The sequence below is a fragment of the Ananas comosus genome, linkage group 5, assembly GCF_001540865.1.
Source record: "Ananas comosus cultivar F153 linkage group 5, ASM154086v1, whole genome shotgun sequence".
Lineage (NCBI taxonomy): Eukaryota > Viridiplantae > Streptophyta > Magnoliopsida > Poales > Bromeliaceae > Ananas > Ananas comosus.
The window spans coordinates 14107616-14125998 of record NC_033625.1 but is presented as its reverse complement, the minus strand read 5'-3'; the positions used below and the strand labels follow the sequence as shown (position 1 = coordinate 14125998).

The following is an 18383-nucleotide window of genomic DNA, read 5'->3' as shown; positions in this document are numbered from 1 at the left end:
CTTTTTGTAGAGAGAGAATATACATTGTGAAAAAATAAAGTGGCTTTTCGTATTCTTTATTTATTTTATTATGAATTTCATATAAAAACTATATTTATATTTCTCAAATCTTAGGTTTTATTCTATCAAATATAGATATATAAATATTTGAATATGAAGGAAAAACTTTAGTTATTTATTATTATTAATTCTAGTTCCTACGTGCATATTAGTATTAGTACATATTATTATTCGAATAATAACCTAATACGTATCCGACCATACCCAAATCCCTTTAGCGGATATGGTATTGAAAACTTAGCATCCGACGCATCTGTTTCCGAATTCGTATCCGGGGAAAAAAAAAAAAAAAAAGGATGTGGATATGATCCGTCCGTATCCGAACCATTTTCACCCGCAACCATCTCTGATCAAACAATCGGTTAAACTGTCTAAAAAATATAGGGGTAAAGCAGCAAGAAATTACCAAAAGAAATAACAAAAATTAAAAAAAGCAAAAAAGAAAGAATATGTATAAGCCCTATCAGATGTGTCTTCTCTTTACTATTTTGAATGGGTTTAGTACAATAATTTGTGCTAATTTAACATGGCTAGTGAAAAGAAGCCCTAGTCCGTTTTTCATCGAATAATGCAACTCAGCAAAAAGATGTTACGGTTGCTCCGACTAAGACCTTAGTAAGTAAATCTCCAGCCTCTAATAATAATAACTTAATTGTCTAAATCAAAACTGTAGGGTGTCGAATTTAGCATCTTGCTCCTCTAAGTGACGGTAAAAGCCGAATTGTGACGAAGAAGAAGAGTTTACCAGAATGTAGTTTGTCCAACTGATTAGTGTGTTTCATGGTTCTTCCCACAGTAAGTCGTCGCGAGATCACAACTCGTCATGAGGCTCCTCCGGTTGTGTATCGGCGGTGTCCTTGGGATCGACTGTATCTTCTGACGGAGGCTCTGTTTCAGTTGAAGGGGTCTCGTCGGCGGTCGTGTTGTCTTTGCTCGCTGATTCCTCCTTTGGAGGTTTCTCGATCTTCGGCTTCGGCTTTGGAATCCTGTTCACGCTCGCGACCTAATCGTGAAAAACCTTTTTGAGTTATAAAAGTTCAAAAAGATCATAGGTAAAAAATGATACATGTTGGAGTACAAAGTGTGATTAAAGGATTCTATTTACCTTATCTTGTAGCTTGAAAACCTTCGTATAAACTTCTTCTGATGTGAATACTGGAGTGGTGAAGGCGGGAGTACTGGAGAAACAGTAAAACTCTCAATAAACATGAACAAATACAATAGCACAATATTGGATCGAAGAAGTAACTAGTCTTAAAATGCATATAATCAAATAGTAGTTTAGGGAACATCGACAGCATATATCCTAAAGATTAAGGAGAATGTCATAAAAGCAAAGAAAGCTTATAGAACGTATAAGGTTGCAAGATCAATTATTGTTATTCTTGGCAATTTACAGGCTGAAAAGTTCTCTTTTTTGGTCCAGAGCTTTATATAATTAAGGTTTGTATCTATATATTTGGAAAATTTGTACTCTTATCATGATTTATAGACGAATTATATTGAGTATGAAATCTAATTATTTGAGATTAGACCACTTGAACAGTCCATAGTTGGAATCTAACTTCCGGACCAATTTCATTCATGAAAACATCAGCTCATTGTCAACATCAGCTCGTTGTCTAAGACCAATATAGAAAAGAAATGTCTTCGCAGAGAGTTTTATCCAAATCTAATAAAATTTTATCAAATTCGATGCTCATATCATCAAGATGGTCCTGTATATCTGATATGTCCTATCGAGGTTTAACGCTTAAATGCTACCGTTATTTACTACCGTTATTCACGATATTCTTGCCATTATTATAATTTTCAGAATACTTAAAACAAGAACAAAAATATTCAAAAGGAGAACAACAATGATGGATAACAGATAAGTACATAGCTGTCCCAAGTATTATAGAGATTAGGGTTACTACATACTTCTTTTGTAGAGCTTCTTTCTCTTCCAACCAACTCTTCAGCTTCTCTGCTTCACTTAAAACCTGAATGTAAGTTCCATCAAATAACAAAGTGTCAGGAAAAGATACCAAAACTCGCTCAACCCGCTATACAACAAATATGTGAATCAGACATTATAGGTAATGCTCATTAAGCCAACCTCATCTATTCTTGCTCTGGGAAGCCATGGTTTGTTTGCCTCCCAGTTACTTACAATCTGCAAGGACCAGAGTAACAAGGGTCGGAACAACAATTTTTAAATAGAAACTGAGACAATGAATGGACATTACAAAGCACAGTTATTTGCATATCTCACTGGAGCGGCATTACAAAGTACAGTATATTTTAGAAAATGTACCTTCTGAAGCTCACTGAGATATGTTCGAGCACGTTCACAAGCTGTTGGCCGAGCAGTTGACTCGCTCAATCTGGAGAAAAAATATCAAACAATTTGTCACTCATCTCAATCATGCTACCGTCGGGATTCCAAAGCTTACTTGTATAACCCACCTGAAAAAGATTGGATCCCCAATTGCTTTAAGAGATTCAAGGCGATCTTCAAATTCAGTAGCTTGAGCATCCTCGCCATCCATATACAACCATTCTTGCACCTGCATTTGATAAATGAACTTAAATCCCATCATAACTAGATGAATGAAATGCACCTATGAATTCCATAATTAGAACTCACCTCACTGAGTTTATCCACAAAAGATTGACGCTCCTGTTCAGTTGAAACCTTCTCTATCTCTGTGTTATCCTCTATCTGTGACGAGTCATAATAAAAAGTATAATTACCAATTACAAGTGTAGAGTTATTGAATGAAAATAAGACGATAAAAGGGGGGAAAAAAGAGGTCGCATATCTTAGCATGAAGCAGCATTTTTCAGGAAAACAGAAACATGATGCAAAAATCAGACTGATTTCAGCAAATATGAAAGCAAGTCACTTGCAATTCTATAAATTAAAGCAAAGCAATCTTTTGGTTACATCCGGTTGTGAATGAACTTAACCACAACTAGTGAAGGCAGAGAGGAGTATACGATCATCAATCAACAACAAGGAAGAACCAGATAAACAAAAGATGAAAATTGCTACAGAAAACAAAAATTCTACAAAATTTCAGCATTCAACAAGAAAAAGTAAAACAGCCTACCTTTTCCCTTGTAGAATAAATATATTCCTCCAGGTTATTTTTGAGTTCAGCTGTTCTCCTTTTTTCTGCATCCTTTTTATCAAGCGCCTCTAATCTACTCTTTGCTTCTGAAAATAACTCCTTTCCTAGAGCTGCTCCAGGGCCTTCTGTTTTTTCCACCACCTATACCCGTATCAAGAAACTTGTTTAATATCAATTAATATATAGTTTTTAAAAATACCACTACTACTATTAGGAATCACTTTATTTTACCTTCAGTGGAACCCTAAAGGTTCTCTTCTTCAGAACCTTTTCTGTTGCAACCTCTGCAATATTATTCTCATCTGTGGTTGAATTGGCATGATCGGTACCATTCTCAGAATTCGGAGTTGCTTTGTCTGTTGAACCATCATTTGTTGATCCTGCTTCAGCAGATATGTTCAGATTGCTGGTGCTATTGCTTTCTATAGAGACATTCTTTTTGGGAACTTCGACCCACTCAGTAATCTCAATCAATGCTTCTGCTCGATCAAGAGAAACGATTCCACTTCTACTCAGAGAAAAATGTAGATTCGCTTTGATTGGAGCAGAGAGGTTGCGAGTCGCATATCTAAAAATTATATATTAAAACAAGGAGTATTTCATTTATTTAGATCACCAAATTACTATAAGACAAGCAGCAAATATAACTAGAAAAACAATCAGAAGAAATATACTTTTCGCTTGCATCTCTTAAACCAGATACTGAATATTGTGCAAACGTATATGAAGAAACTCCTGGAGGCAATTCACCCGAACGATCGTAGCTGAGTGAGACTTCAAAATCCTTGTTGTGTTTAATAGACCTGAACATCTTCACAGAAATACATACATTAGTTATTATGAAGCTTATGACCGACAAATGCAGCAGAGTAGACAAATTCTAGTTGCAACAACTATAGGTTGACAGAAAAGTTACGAGCCTACCTTGATTGGCATTTTCTTCAACCGTGGCACAAGCAATAAATCGGTAGTTTCATCTTTGACATAATCAGGGCCATCAATATCAAGCACAAAACCATATGGAGAGCCATCTACCAGTCCTAGCTTACGGTTCAGCTTTATTCCATCACTTAGATTCGCAGCAACCAGTGAGGCACCAAGAGCAATTGCTTCGTCAGCATCTAGATGCTTGTCTAGACTATCTCGTCCCAGAAATTCCTGAAGCTTAGCCTACGTCAAACAATGCAATAGTAATTGTAAGACTACAATATTTATATTAGCATTTTCATTATGGATAAGCAAAATAAGGAAAACTATACAAATATACATAATGGAGTTGCATGGTTTACATTTCACCAATCAACCTGCATAGTTAGCAAGAAATTTAACTTAGTGTGTCACGAAAACCATAGGGCACTATAAACATCAGATTGATGTTATTAATTATTTTGACAACGATAAATAAATCTCATTGTTCTGGAATATAATTTATGCGTACATAATGTAGCAAATCTTCCACACTAGCAAACATTATGATAAATTGTAATAGTCAGCTAACCTGGAACTCAACCATCGTTCCAACTAGACATAGGACAAGGAAGATTGACAATATCATATTAAAAATACATGAATATCGTGAAAGCAAAATAATTTACCATCTTGAAGATCGATTATAGTAAGAATGAAAGAACAAGTCTGAGTATAATTTGATCAAACAGCCTCTGAAGTTAAATTGTGAAAAATTAACTAACCTGCAATTTAGGCACACGAGTGGCTCCACCTATCAGCTCTACTGCGTAAAGGTCTTCTATCTTCAGACCTGTATGTTTTAGCACTTCTTTTATAGGAAGGAGAGCTTTCTCCCAAAGATCACCACAAAGTTCTTCGAATTTCTCACGTGTAATTGTGCTTCTGGAGAAGGAAATTCACGAACGGTGTGTTAGAACTATGAGTCACAGATTTGCAGTTAAATTTACTAGGGCTGAAAGAAAGTCAGAGAAAATTCAGGGAAGCAGAAGATGAAAAGTAAACATGATAGTGAAAGTTAAGACTAGACAATTACGACTATAAAAAAACTAGAGTAAGATGAACATGTTCAATATGCTATGAAAATTTGAATGAAACAGGAATAATTTTGTTTCAATCCACCTTCCAATCGTACAGAATAATATTTACAATGATAAAATCTAAAAAAATTGAATATATCACTCATACCAATGATAGTACGGATGGTTTGCGACCGAATTGAATAGCTATAGAAACTAATCAGGAAATTCCTTGATCTTCAAGAATATTAAATATACACTTAGACAAGAATAGCTTTAGAAAGGGCAACGAACTCAACTTTGAAGATCCAAAAAATATTAAAAAAGACATTGAAACAAGCAACTGTAATAGCTTCCATAAATATCACTGTATATGATGATTATAAACAAAGACTGGAGATGCTTGTACCTAAAATCGACATCATTGTACAGTGATTCAACTGATATCGGAGCCGCAGTATTTGCACTTAGAATTTCTTTTGTTCGTTTCACTTGTTTTTTTAATTTAGCCATTGCTTTAGGAGATTTCCTCACGTCAACTCCATTTCCTACTTGCTTATTAAACTCATCTGCGAAATACTCCACCAAACGCATTTCCATGTCCTGACCCCCAAGTCTAGAGTTCCATCTGACATCCTTAACCTGTCAGCAGTAACTTATCAGCATTACGATTCATAAAAACTGTAAAGAGAGAGGAAAAAAATGATTGGATAAAGCTAGATAAAAGGCTACATATGCTTTGCTATAGTTGGCAATCTGTCACCTCAGAAAGAATCACAAAGAAGACTAAAAGAGTAATTAAGTTTACCTCATATTTAAGAAGTTAACATTTATTTAAATATTTTCAAAGCTAAAGCTTGAAATATAAGGATTTGATTGTTGTGTAACTTGTGCATAATCACTATGGAGGACCTATGCAAGTCTTTAATAAACACGGCTTGATAATTCCTCTTTCAACTTCTATGAAATTTAACATCTACCTGAGCCTGCATAAACCTTGATAATATATCATTTAAAAATCAGTTGTTTTGCTAGGTAGATCTCTTGACTTCTGTAAACAAACATTACAAACTTCAATTGCTGGAAAGCAACTGCCAGATACCCTTGGACAAGGTACCGTCAACCCTAGGGAGATGTCTCAAACCAACTATTTCAGTATTACACTAGTTACCGAACGTATAAAATAGAAAATAATCATAGCGCCATATTTTAGCAAATGCTGAGGTATGACAACATTCTGACTCGTTTGAAGTTTTGTCTTATCACCATCTAAGGAGTCTTCACTTCAACATGTGTGCTCAGGAGACATTGCAGTATTGTTAACATATCTGTGTTAGTGTTGGTTTGAAGTTTTGTCTTATTTATCATCTAAGTAGTCTTCACTTCAACACGTGTGCCCAAGGAACATGTGCCGTATGGTTAACATATCCGTTTTAGTGTTTTTACCCCAGACTAATTCAGTTAAAGACATGGGACTTCTGTAATGGTCCCAAAACCCGTCCATAAACATAACTAGTCTTTTTAGTTATGGAACCTGTTCAAAACGGTAGAGGATATCAATTAACTGTTTTTCATATCCTTCATTTAGTAACCCTGTTTTCAACATCTAACTAAAACTAATCAAATTAACAACACCTGCTTTCACTAAAAAATACTAAAAAAAGTAACAGCATTGCAATCCATGAGGAGGACAATCACATCAAAATATTTTGCTGGATCAGATTGCAGCTTTTCTAGTTTTATGAACATCCTTTGCCTTATGCTTTTGCTTACTCAGAAACCAGCCATAAATTCAGAACATCCTGGAGACAATAGCTTGTACAGCTGTACCTTTCTAAACACTAACGTTATAAAGAAACAAAACAACAGTATGACATTTTTTTTAATGTCATGCTTCTCCATCAAATCAATCCATCAGTAAAATTTTGTCCTAAACTGTTACTACTGCAAAGTATAAAGGATCAATGGTGTAATCATGACCTGTCTAGGACAGTAAATTGATGAGTTGTTTGGCCAATGAGAGCATTGGGTGACACTTTAGCGACAATAATATTCACAGTTCTCAACAAATCAATTGCAAAATACATCAATTTCTTCTCTCTTTCAAACAATTGCTGCAGATATTCACGAATTTTCTAAGAATAAATAACCTAAAACCATCTTCCAGTAAAGTGTACAGAATAAACCACTAAAGAGGCTAATTCTGTCAAAAGATCAGAGGACTTCAAAATCTACCCCTCACTGCGTGGAAGGATTAGTAAGAAAGGACAAAATTTAAATTCCTACAGGAAATTTCAACAAGACTAGCTCTTTTTAGCACTTAACAAAATGATGAAAGGTTATGTTCCTATTAAGAATAATCCTGAGCCGATTCCTATCAAATTGTTCTTTTGGATTACATGGTAACAGAGCCAGTCCTAAACCCCCTCAAATCCAAGAGCTTGTTAGTCTCCGCATCCACCATTTACAGCATTTTATCTCCACCCTGTGCCTCTTCCATTACCTTTCTATCAGTGCACGTGGTATGTTTCCTATCAGATCAATCTTTTAGGTTATGGTTTTACCCTCTAATATACAGCTTCCCTAATTAAGCAGCAAAAAATAGAAGATTAGAACCATTCATGTACAAAGATTTTCTCGGCAAGGGCATACCTGAAGCATGTTCACCGGTACGGTTTTCCCAAACTCCTTTATACTGTACATGGAGAAGTAAACCAATGCGGCATAGGTATTACTAGAACCCATATCATAAATTATAACATAGCGAGACCCATTCGAGAAGTCGTTATCAATCGCATACTGCAACGCAGCTCCGGCGTGCTCGTTGACGAGCGACAGCACATTGATTCCGGCGAGCTGCGCGGCCTGAACCATCGCCCTCCGCTCCGCCTGCCCAAAATACGGTGGCACGGTGATCACAACGTCCTTAACCGGAACCCTAGCGTGCGAGTCAGCCAAGCTCATCCCGTAATTGAGGATCATGGCAAGCAACTCTTCTGCAGTGTAGATCGTGACCCCGTCGTCGATCCGGATCGCGGCCGATCCACGCGAATCCTCGACGAGATCGAAGGGGAGGTAGAGCGATTCGGCGAGAGCCTTGGCGTAATTGTAGGGTTTCCCGACCATGTCGCGGATCTGGGAGTAGACCTTGTCGGGGTAGCGCGCGGCGATCCCCGCGGCCTCCTCGCCGACGAGGCGGTCGCCGCCGTGGAAGGCGACGAGGGCGGGGGACTTGCGCTTCGACATCTCGTTAATGGCGATCGAGATCGGGCTCTGCCCCGGCTTCAGGTTCACCACCGCCACCTTCATCCACTCCGAGCCGAGGTCGACGCTTGCCACCGCGGATCCCGCGGGGACGGGTAAGAGCGCGGCGATCGCGAGCGAGAAGAGTAAGAGGGCGGCGATCGCGGCCCGCGAGAACCTCCTCGTCGTCGTCATCTTCCGGGGCGCCCCCCTGTGGGGATCGCGAGCGCGATCGAGGTCGGAGAGGGTCGCCAACAATGGACGTGGGGATCAAAGAATCAGGATTAGGATTAGGGTTAGGGTTAGGGTTAGGGTTAGGGTTTTTGGGTGGGATCGATCGAGGAGGAAGAGGAGCGTGGAATGGTCGAGAATGGGAGGGAAACGGCGCGAGAGGGAGAGGGAGAGGGAGAGAGAGAGAGATCGTGTATTTATTTATTTAAAATAATTAATTATTTAAAAAGGGCAAATAACACCCCTAAAGTGGAAGATCAGGCCAATGGAACTTCGCCACGTGGATGTCGATACACGTGGTGGGTTGGGTGCGTTGGAAGCGCGAGAGATGGGGTGGGGAGCAGTTCGATGGACGGTCGTGATCACATCAGCGAGATCGGATACGGAACTTGGATCGACGGTCGTGATTGAATATGATGACGTCAGCAAGTGACGAGGGATAAAAATATTCAAGCTCATCAAATCACATGAAACAAATTGAGGATTTCAACTCAGTGTAATTAAAAATAATTGATTAAATAAATTATTATGGTAATTAAAATTTCGGATAAATATTTGAGATAATCACCTGATATTTAATTTAATAAGATAAAAAAAGTGACTTAATTAACTAAATTTGATCTTTTGAATTTCATTTTAACATTTTAGATAATTATCAAAGATAGGATTTTTCAAAATTTTTTTAGAGATATAAAAAGATAAATAAATACAAAATTAGTGGGCTTGTTTTTGGGCCACTTGAGGCCCATTAGTGGCCCAAAATAATGTTGGGCTTAACTTGGGCTTTTCGCGGGTTTTTTCGGCGAGCATGTAGGAAGATATTCTAATTCGTAAATTTTATATTTAAGAACACTTTATATAATAACTAGCGACGTTTCAAAGCGTCGGCAATAATAACTCTGACGCTTGTAAAAGCGTCGAACAAAGAGTCGTTAAGTAAACATGTCGGGATAAATATACCGACACTTTAATATAACGTCGGAGAATTTTTATCAGTATTTGATAAAAATATATTTATTGATGACGCTTAATCATAGTGTCTGCATATGCCAAATATTAAAGATGATAGAATAGAGCGTCATTTAAAATATAATTTTTTTTTTCTCAGTAACCTTTTTGGGACAATAAATTTTTTTTTTTCAAACAACGATGTGTCGTACAACAGAGTAAAACAAGCTTGAAGTATAATGATAGGGAGATACGGTGGATTAACGTCTTTATCGGATGCTCCCACGCTTTTAAAAAAGAGGAATCTTCTCTTCTAACTTAATCTAAACTAAAAGCAATTAAGAAGAATCATTTTTTGGTTAATAAAGAAATAATTTTTTCTTTACAAAAGAGAAACTCTTACTTGTAGGTCTAAAATTGTAATACTAAGGTATCGTTTGGTTCAGGGATAAGTAAAAAATGGGTATTTCAGGGATATATATAAATTGAGGTATAAGCATGGATTAGATCAATTTTGCGTTTGGATGAAAATTGAGTTATTTCTGGGAATAAGAAAAATAGCGTTTTGCTAGGTAGGATGGAATAAGACGCGTGGCTAGGTAGGATGAAATAAGAATTAAAGTGGGTAGTAATAAATAAAAAATAATGATATTATCCATTTCTTTATATTAGAATTAGAATTTTTATATTTTATATTTATATTTTAAAATTTAAAATATAAACTTTTAAATTTTAAAAATCAAAATTTAATTTTAAAATTTAAAAATCTCAAATTTACAATTTAAAAAATTTAAAATTTAAAATTTAAAACTTTAAATTTAAGATGAAATTTTAATTTAAAAATACAAAATATCAAATTCTAAATATAAAAAAAATTAAAATATCAAATTTTAATATTTAAAATTAATTGGTTTAAAATTTAAATTTTTAATTTTGTAATTTTAAAAATTAATAAATTTTAATATTCAAACTTACGAAATTTAAATTTTTTAATATATTAAAAATTCTCTCTCTCTCTCTCTTCACGGGTGGAACAAGCTGAGTTATCCCCGCTTGTTCCACCTTAGGGTGGAAACACTAAAATCCATTCCTTAACGGGCTATTCTAGAATAATCTGTTATGGTGGGAATTAGTGTTCCCACCAATTTTTTTTGATGTTTGCGGAATAAGTGTGGAATAAACTCTTTATTCCATCCTTAACTCCCAAACCAAACAGGGCCTAAGAGTTCATCTGGTATACTATTAACAGTATATAAATTAGTAGTGTTTGCTATCAGCGCCATGTGGCACTCCAAACTCATCTCAGCCGCCAAAGAAAAATAAATATTTTAAGTATTTTAATCCAATAAAAATAATATTCTTTTTAGACGGCTGAGATGGATACAACATGTCATATGGCGCCGATCCGAACAATCTCCAAATTATTATGTTTGGGGACTATGTCCACCAAAATTTTGTCCTGAAAAGGACCGCAAAAAAAAAACATGATAAACATTCCTTATGTTGAGGTGGCATTGCTTTTTTACTTTTTTTTGTACTTCAAATATTCTAACTTCTATCATACTTTAAATATTCTAGTGGACCAAAACTCCTTTTATATCACATGGTGACTTTTATTTCTCCAACTAAAAAAATGAAAGAACTATATGTACACTCTATATATATATATATATATATATGGACGCACATTTTAGACCCCAAGTACTCATCCTAGAGTTTATAAATAATTTTTGGATTAAACAATACTGATAAAATTTAGTGAGTGATAATAATCTTTTAATTAGTGGAATTAATGTAAAATTTACATTATATATATATAAAAATAAATATATATAAAGAATACATGTAGCATTGGTGCTTCAACTGTTATTTCTATTGTTTTTCCACCAACCTAAGTCATTTATTATTACTATATCCATATTCTCCAAAGAAAGAGAGAGAGAGGGAGAGAGAGAGAGATTCTCCAATTATTGTTTGTACTTCTTTTCTAGTCCCAATTGAAAACATCAATTTTATTCTCCAAGAGAGAGAGAGATTAAATTTTGAGAGATGTAGAGAGAGAGAGAGAGAGAGAGAGAGAGAGAGAGAGAGAGTGTGAGTTAAGTATTAAAATTGTTTTCTCAAATTGTTTTGGTTTAGGAGTATAGTGAGGATTCTAGTAAACACCTCAACACTTTCATTCAAAGGAAATGAAATTTGAAGATCAGTAAAATATCTTCTTTTTTTTTAAAAAAAAATTTGACGAATAATAATTGTGCGTAAAACGTTCATTAATTTTCTTACTTATGTGTTCATTCGCTCGCTCAATTTACCTGTAAAAAAGAAATAAACCTAACACCAGTTATTATTCGGTATTATTTTTCGTTCTGATCAGTTGTTTTTAACCGGTAAAGCGCAATAATTAAGGTTTATTGTGATAATGATAGTTGATAAAAACAGGTAGTGACACACCATCTAGGATAGGAATAAAACTTCCCTTTCAACTACATGAGAATAAAAGAGTATCAAACCTAAAAGAGATCATCAAAGTTCCTCAATTTCTGGCTATGATGGTAACAAATAAGTATAATTAATCTATGAAACCTATATAAATTTATAATGGGTTAATTTCATACAGATCCCTGCAAATATTATGAATGTCAAATATATTCCTATAAAGTTTAACTTTCATATATTATCTCTATAAAAGTCCAGATGTTTTCAAATATATCTCTTTTGTTTGTTACCATTAGAAAACAGTTTATATTTTTAATTTTGTTATTACAAATATGTCCCTCCAAAAGCTATAACAGTACAATATAAGAGGGATAAAATGTCAAAAGCTAATCAGGGTTAAGTATTTAATCTATGGTTAACTAAATTTTTCTAACGGATTCTAATAGCAGGAATATATTTAAAAACATCAAAATTTTTGCAAGAACAACATATGAAATTAAGTTAAACTTTGTAGGAATATATTTATTATTCACTATATTTGTAGGGAGCTGTATGAAATTAAGCCTTTTATAAATTGCACTATTAGTTGCCTCAACCTTGTAAGTTGGACTCTAGATTCTCCTGAATATTTTAAAGTGTTTCACTTTAGTCGATATTCTAATTTATTAAAGAAGCTTTTACGTACTTTTACTTATCTATCCCTGACTACTGTTCAAATTTTTAAATTTATTCTGAAATTATCAAAATTTCCTCCTAAAGCCCAAGTCCCATTAGTAAACCCTAGTGGATTGGGGATATTTGAAGGGAGTTTTGGAAATTAAGAAGAACATTTTGGTCAACCAGAAATATATTAGATAATTTTGAAGCTTAAATGGTACATTAAGATATTATTTCTTTATTTAAATTATTGTGCACACTGATACATTAGTTCTAATTTTATCAGATCAATTTTCTGGGAATACAGTATTAGAGCCAGCTGAAACCTCATTCGTTCTGTGAGATCGTCGGATCAATCCCATACCTTCAGCCGCATTACATAATGAGTTATATTCCTATCTCCTACCTAACCTATCAATTTCAGTGCCACAGAACTGATGTATTTAATATTCACAGATGTACAAATGCACTGAGTGTATACAATATTTTTTTATTTATATACATTTAAGACTAAAGTAAATGCTTCTAAAAAGTAGGAGTATACATTTTTTTTAAATTATTATTAAAAAGTGTGAGGATCAAAGCAAAGCTTTGACTAGAAGTTTAGGCACTAGTGTTGTTTTTTTTTTTTTTTTTTTTTTTTTTTTTGAGAAATAGGTAGCACGCTACCCGCTTCGTTTATTTCATTTAGAAATAAACTTAGGTAGAAATGTGAATCAACTAGGATTCGAACTTGGGTCTCGAATACCAACCACCAAGTCCTTTGCCACTTGCTCTAGGGACGGTCAGTGTTTAGGCACTAGTGTTACAAATTAACCTAGTCTATATATCTATATATTCCCCCTTCATAGGTTGTTAATTAGATCCTCCTTATCTATTACTTTATATGTTGATGAGGGAATAAGTATCCACTTAAGATCACTTTTGCACTAAATCAAAGCAATCTAAAAGCAAAATCTCTTTAGTCATGTTCCAAAAAAAATTCTTTTCTTTTTGTATCTTAATTATTTGAATCCTAGAATTGATTCTCCATTTTGGATCCAAAGAACCCAATAAGAGATTTTAAAAAGAGAAGCTTCTAATACACTAATTATCCTAATGTTTTAAAACTCCAAGAAGATAAATAAATTATTTTACAAAGTTTTCAAATAAAAAATATAAATCAAACTGATTGAACCGTCTGATAGATAATCTATGGTAAGTGATAGTTTGGACCGGTTCAGTTAAAACCTGATTGGTTCACCTGTTTACCGGTTAAAATGCTGGTTCAAACCGGTTCAGTTAAAACCGTCTGAAAATGAACCGGCCTAGGGATAGGATCACGGTCTAGCCAGTTCGACCGGCCGGTTCGATCCGATTTTTAGAAAACTGATTATTCCCACACTACCTTAATTAGACTCTACTAAAGATAATTTATTATATTTTGAAGCTCGAATAAATGTGCGATTAACAAACGAAATGAGATTACCACCAAGAGGCCGTTCGTTTCTTAGCATTACAAAAATGCTTTTTATTTTTATTTTGAAGGTAAAAACGTATAAAACTTATCTGGCCTATAGACTATTTGATTCGACTATCCAACTTATCAAAATTTTGATTTTAGTATCCAACCTTTCAATTTATTTGATTTAAGAATTTTGATCGCTCTTCGGGATATAAAATTGAAGTTGATTGGAGACTTTAATAACTTTATATTTACATAAGTTGTATAAAAAATACTGGCTAAACCCGTAAGCATAAAAGCCGGTATTCAAACTTTGAAAATCAAGAGTCATAATTGGTTCAAATCAAATAAATTGGAAGGTCGGGTAATAAAATCAAAATTTTTAAAAATTAGATAGTCAAATCCAAATGAGCAATAGTTAAGAAATTTTGTCCATCCCGTCCATCCACACTAATAACTCTTTAAGCCTAAATCACCTTCATGCACACAATGCTTACGCTCAGCTATTAGTTTTATGTGTCCGCCACATATAATCTCCTCGTACTCTTCCACATTATACAATTTGGGACTGTTGAGATGTGACGCCCCGACTTCCCAGGGAATCACCCATCCTAGAACTACTACCGTCCTAATACACTTAACTCTCTTAACCTTTTAGACCTATCCACCGCCTAAAATACTTAAGCCGGGTTAAGAGTTCTAGCCTATTATATTTTATATATATGACTATATGGGGTCTCACAATCTTCCTCCCTTTAAGTCCTGACATCCTCGTCAGGCTTAAACTCACAAATATCAGGCGATGTAAGACTCGTCTCGTTAGTCTTGTCATTCCGACCCTGGCTCAGCCGAAACTCATCTCACACTTCCGGCTGGTAATTGGCTTTAATATCAACTGTGACGCTAGCTCCGACTTCCCAGGAGGTCATCCATCCTAAGACTACTCTCGTTGTAGCACGCTTAACTCTCTTAACCTCTTGGGCCTAGCCATCGCCCAAAATGTTTAAGCCGGATTAAGAATTCTAACCCTATTATATCTTATATATAAGACTATATGGGGTCTCACATGAGATGTTACAATCTTATGTCATCCCAATTTGATTTCATAGTAATAAATTTTCAATGTTTTAAAAATCGGGTTAAACAACGATCTGAAAATGTTACTCAATCAAAGATCACCAGTTCAAAATAGGTCTGACAAGTTTTTTTTAAAAAATTCGGATCCGGAAACTTCACCTAAATGATTTGTTATATCACATTAATTCCATAACTAAACATCTATCTAAGATTCCACTTACAAAATATATCTAAATAAAAGTAAAAGAAATTATTTTTGTACTTAGAACTTTCAAAATCAATCGATAACGAGATCATTTATTTAATTTATGTGGTTATATTTTTTGGAATATAACAGTTATTATTGTTCAACTCATTTTTATTAAGTTCTACATCTAAATTCCAATATTTAAAAAAAGGGCATATTGATAATGTGGCAAAAATGTTGGATTCAAATTGAAGCAAAACTTTATTAAAGTGTGAGGAAAAATTTTATAATTTAGCCTTATATTTAGATAAAAATGTATAGGAACTAGGGGTCGCAATCCAACTTGCTATTCGCGAGCCAGCTAGCGTTCGACTCGAAGTGAGCTCGAGATTGAATCACTCGTTTAATAAACGAACCGAACACGAGCTGAATTTTTCAACTCGTTTAATAAACGAGCTGAACGCGAGCTAGGGTAAGCTCGCTCGTGTTCGGCTCGATAACAGCTCGAATACATATATGTTATATTTATGTATATAAATAAATAATTTATTTTAGCTTAACCTAAATATAAAGCTAACTCAATTATAAAAAAAATTATTTATATGTAAAATTTCAACTATTAGATCAAAGTCAAATGGGTAAGATTTTATAAATTTATTTTCTATACGTATCTTTTATAATACTTTTAACTTGTTGTCCATGAGCCAGCTCGTATTTAGCTTGTGTTTGGCTCGTTTATTAATGAGCCGAGCACGAGCTGAATTTTTCGGCTCGATACTTTAACAAGCCAGCTCGTGTTCGGCTCGTTGACACTTCTGATAGGAACACTATCTAATATAGACTATTTTGAAGTAGTCCCCTCGAATTTTATATTTTTTTTATTGAAACTCCTTCATCTTCCAATTTTTTTGTTTGAATTTTAATGCCAATTAAGTTAATACTTTTATTAAATTTAATGGCTCTATTAGTAATTAATCATTAATTTATCTCATTTAATTTGCTAAAAAGTAATTAAAGCTATTAAATTTGGTGTAATTATTAATGAATTTGATAAAATTACTAAATTTTTTTACTAAAATTAGTTAATTTATTAAAAAAAATCAAAAATCTTTTAATATATAGTAGAAGGGGTCTCAATTTTTTTTTTTTTTGTGACCACAAATTATTGGGTTAATTTCATACAATTCCCTGCAAACATAGTCTATGACAAATATATCGCTACAAAGTTCAACTTTTATATATTGTCTCTACAAAAGTTCTAATGTTTTCAAATATGTCCCTCTAATTTGTTACCGTCAGAGAATCGTTTATATTTTCAATATTACCATCACAAATATATCCCTCCAAAAGCCATACTAGTATAATACAAAGGGGTAAAAATGTCAAAAACTGACTAGGGTTAAGTATTTAACCTGTGGTTAACTAACTTTTCTTAATAGATTCTAACGGCAGAGACATATTTGAAAACATCAGGATTTTTGCAAAAACAATATATGAAAGTTGAACTTTGTAGGAATATATTTGCTATTCACTATGTTTGCAGGGACATGTATGAAATTAACCCCAAATTATTTATCCTGCAGGTCTGAATGGTTTTCGGGGTTATTTAGTTGCACGTAATTAATTACTACTATAAAAAATTTTGTTATAATTGTGTGCTAATCTACATAAGGATGCTCAACTGCAGCAATTGAATTACTTCCAAACTGAAGTTTCAACTGCAATAGTCAGAAAAGTAACTTTAACAAAATGTACGCAAGCATACCTCAATAACCATTTTATTTTTTTTTTTACTCTACGGAGAAAGTAATCTAATCATCTCATATATAAAATAATAAAATTTTTATACGTGCACTTTTCAACTGTATATAAGTAAATAAATTATTTATAATTACAGTACTTTCTACTATACCTAATAGATGCAGATATTTATAACGGTAAATTATACTTTTGGTCAATAAATTATGAGACGCGTGACACTTCGGTCTCCGAACTTTAATCCGTTGTAATTTCTGACTCGAACTTTTTGAATTATCGTAATCAAGTCCCACAATCTAATTTAGTTGGCGAAATAGAAGTAATATAACATCTTAATTATTGTCGCATTATCAACAACAATACTTCTACATTAATAATTTGTTAATATTCAGTCAATTAGATTGTGAAAGCAATAATTTAGAATGTTTGAGTAAAAAATCATAGCAAATTAAAATTTGGAGACCAAAGTATCACCCGCCTTATAATTTAAGGATCAAAAGTATAATTTACTTTAATTATAGATATCGTATGATGATATATACTTTTAACTATATTGTATTTATAATTACATCAAATTAAAGTGTAGTACATAAGGATGTTCTAGAGTACACTAGAACATAATTTTATAATTAATTAATTAATTACTAATTTATCTTTTGTCTTTTGGGTTTTTATTTTCGTGTCCTTATAAGAGATAATCTACATCTATGAGAATCAAAATTTCTAAAATAAAAAATTTTAAAAAAAAGTTAGTATAATGCATTTTTTTATTTACTATTTATATTTGAAAAATGTAGCATTTTACCCTTTGTTTTTTTTTCATATAGTTTTTCAATTGTAATATGAGTTACTAAAATTTATGAATTTTCATGAATAAATTCTGTAAATGTAACAAAATAAGGTAAACAATTTGTCCCTCTTTGATTTAACTTATTTTTGTAGATAAACCCTGTATATATAACTGAGTTATTGTGATATGCACAACATAATATTACACACGAAAATAAATTAAAATATATTCTCATCGTACGTACTTTCTCATTGCAGATAAATAGAGCCAAGATATTTGAAGTTAACCAACACCGATACATATTCCGCGGTATTTTTTTATCGCAGCCTACACAACCTCTCCATAATTCCAAACAGAACCTTAGTATCTTGAAGATCCAACGACATCAAAGCTTATATATACAAAATTAGTTTTTTGAAGCAATTTCAAGCATATATAACCCTTCTAA

At 33.5% G+C, this 18383-nt stretch overlaps 1 protein-coding gene across 1 annotated transcript; it reads right to left on the bottom strand.

Moving 5' to 3' along the window:
• On the bottom strand, nucleotides 463-8806 carry LOC109710518 (heat shock 70 kDa protein 17). The gene is made up of 14 exons (XM_020233169.1): nucleotides 7817-8806; nucleotides 5574-5806; nucleotides 4871-5030; nucleotides 4104-4349; nucleotides 3854-3990; nucleotides 3411-3747; nucleotides 3159-3320; nucleotides 2693-2767; nucleotides 2512-2612; nucleotides 2360-2429; nucleotides 2162-2218; nucleotides 1984-2045; nucleotides 1166-1238; nucleotides 463-1063 (listed from the first exon to the last, which is right to left on the bottom strand). The coding sequence occupies exons 1-14, from the start codon at nucleotides 8600-8602 to the stop codon at nucleotides 872-874; spliced, it is 2691 nt and encodes an 896-aa protein (XP_020088758.1). The 5' UTR covers nucleotides 8603-8806; the 3' UTR covers nucleotides 463-871.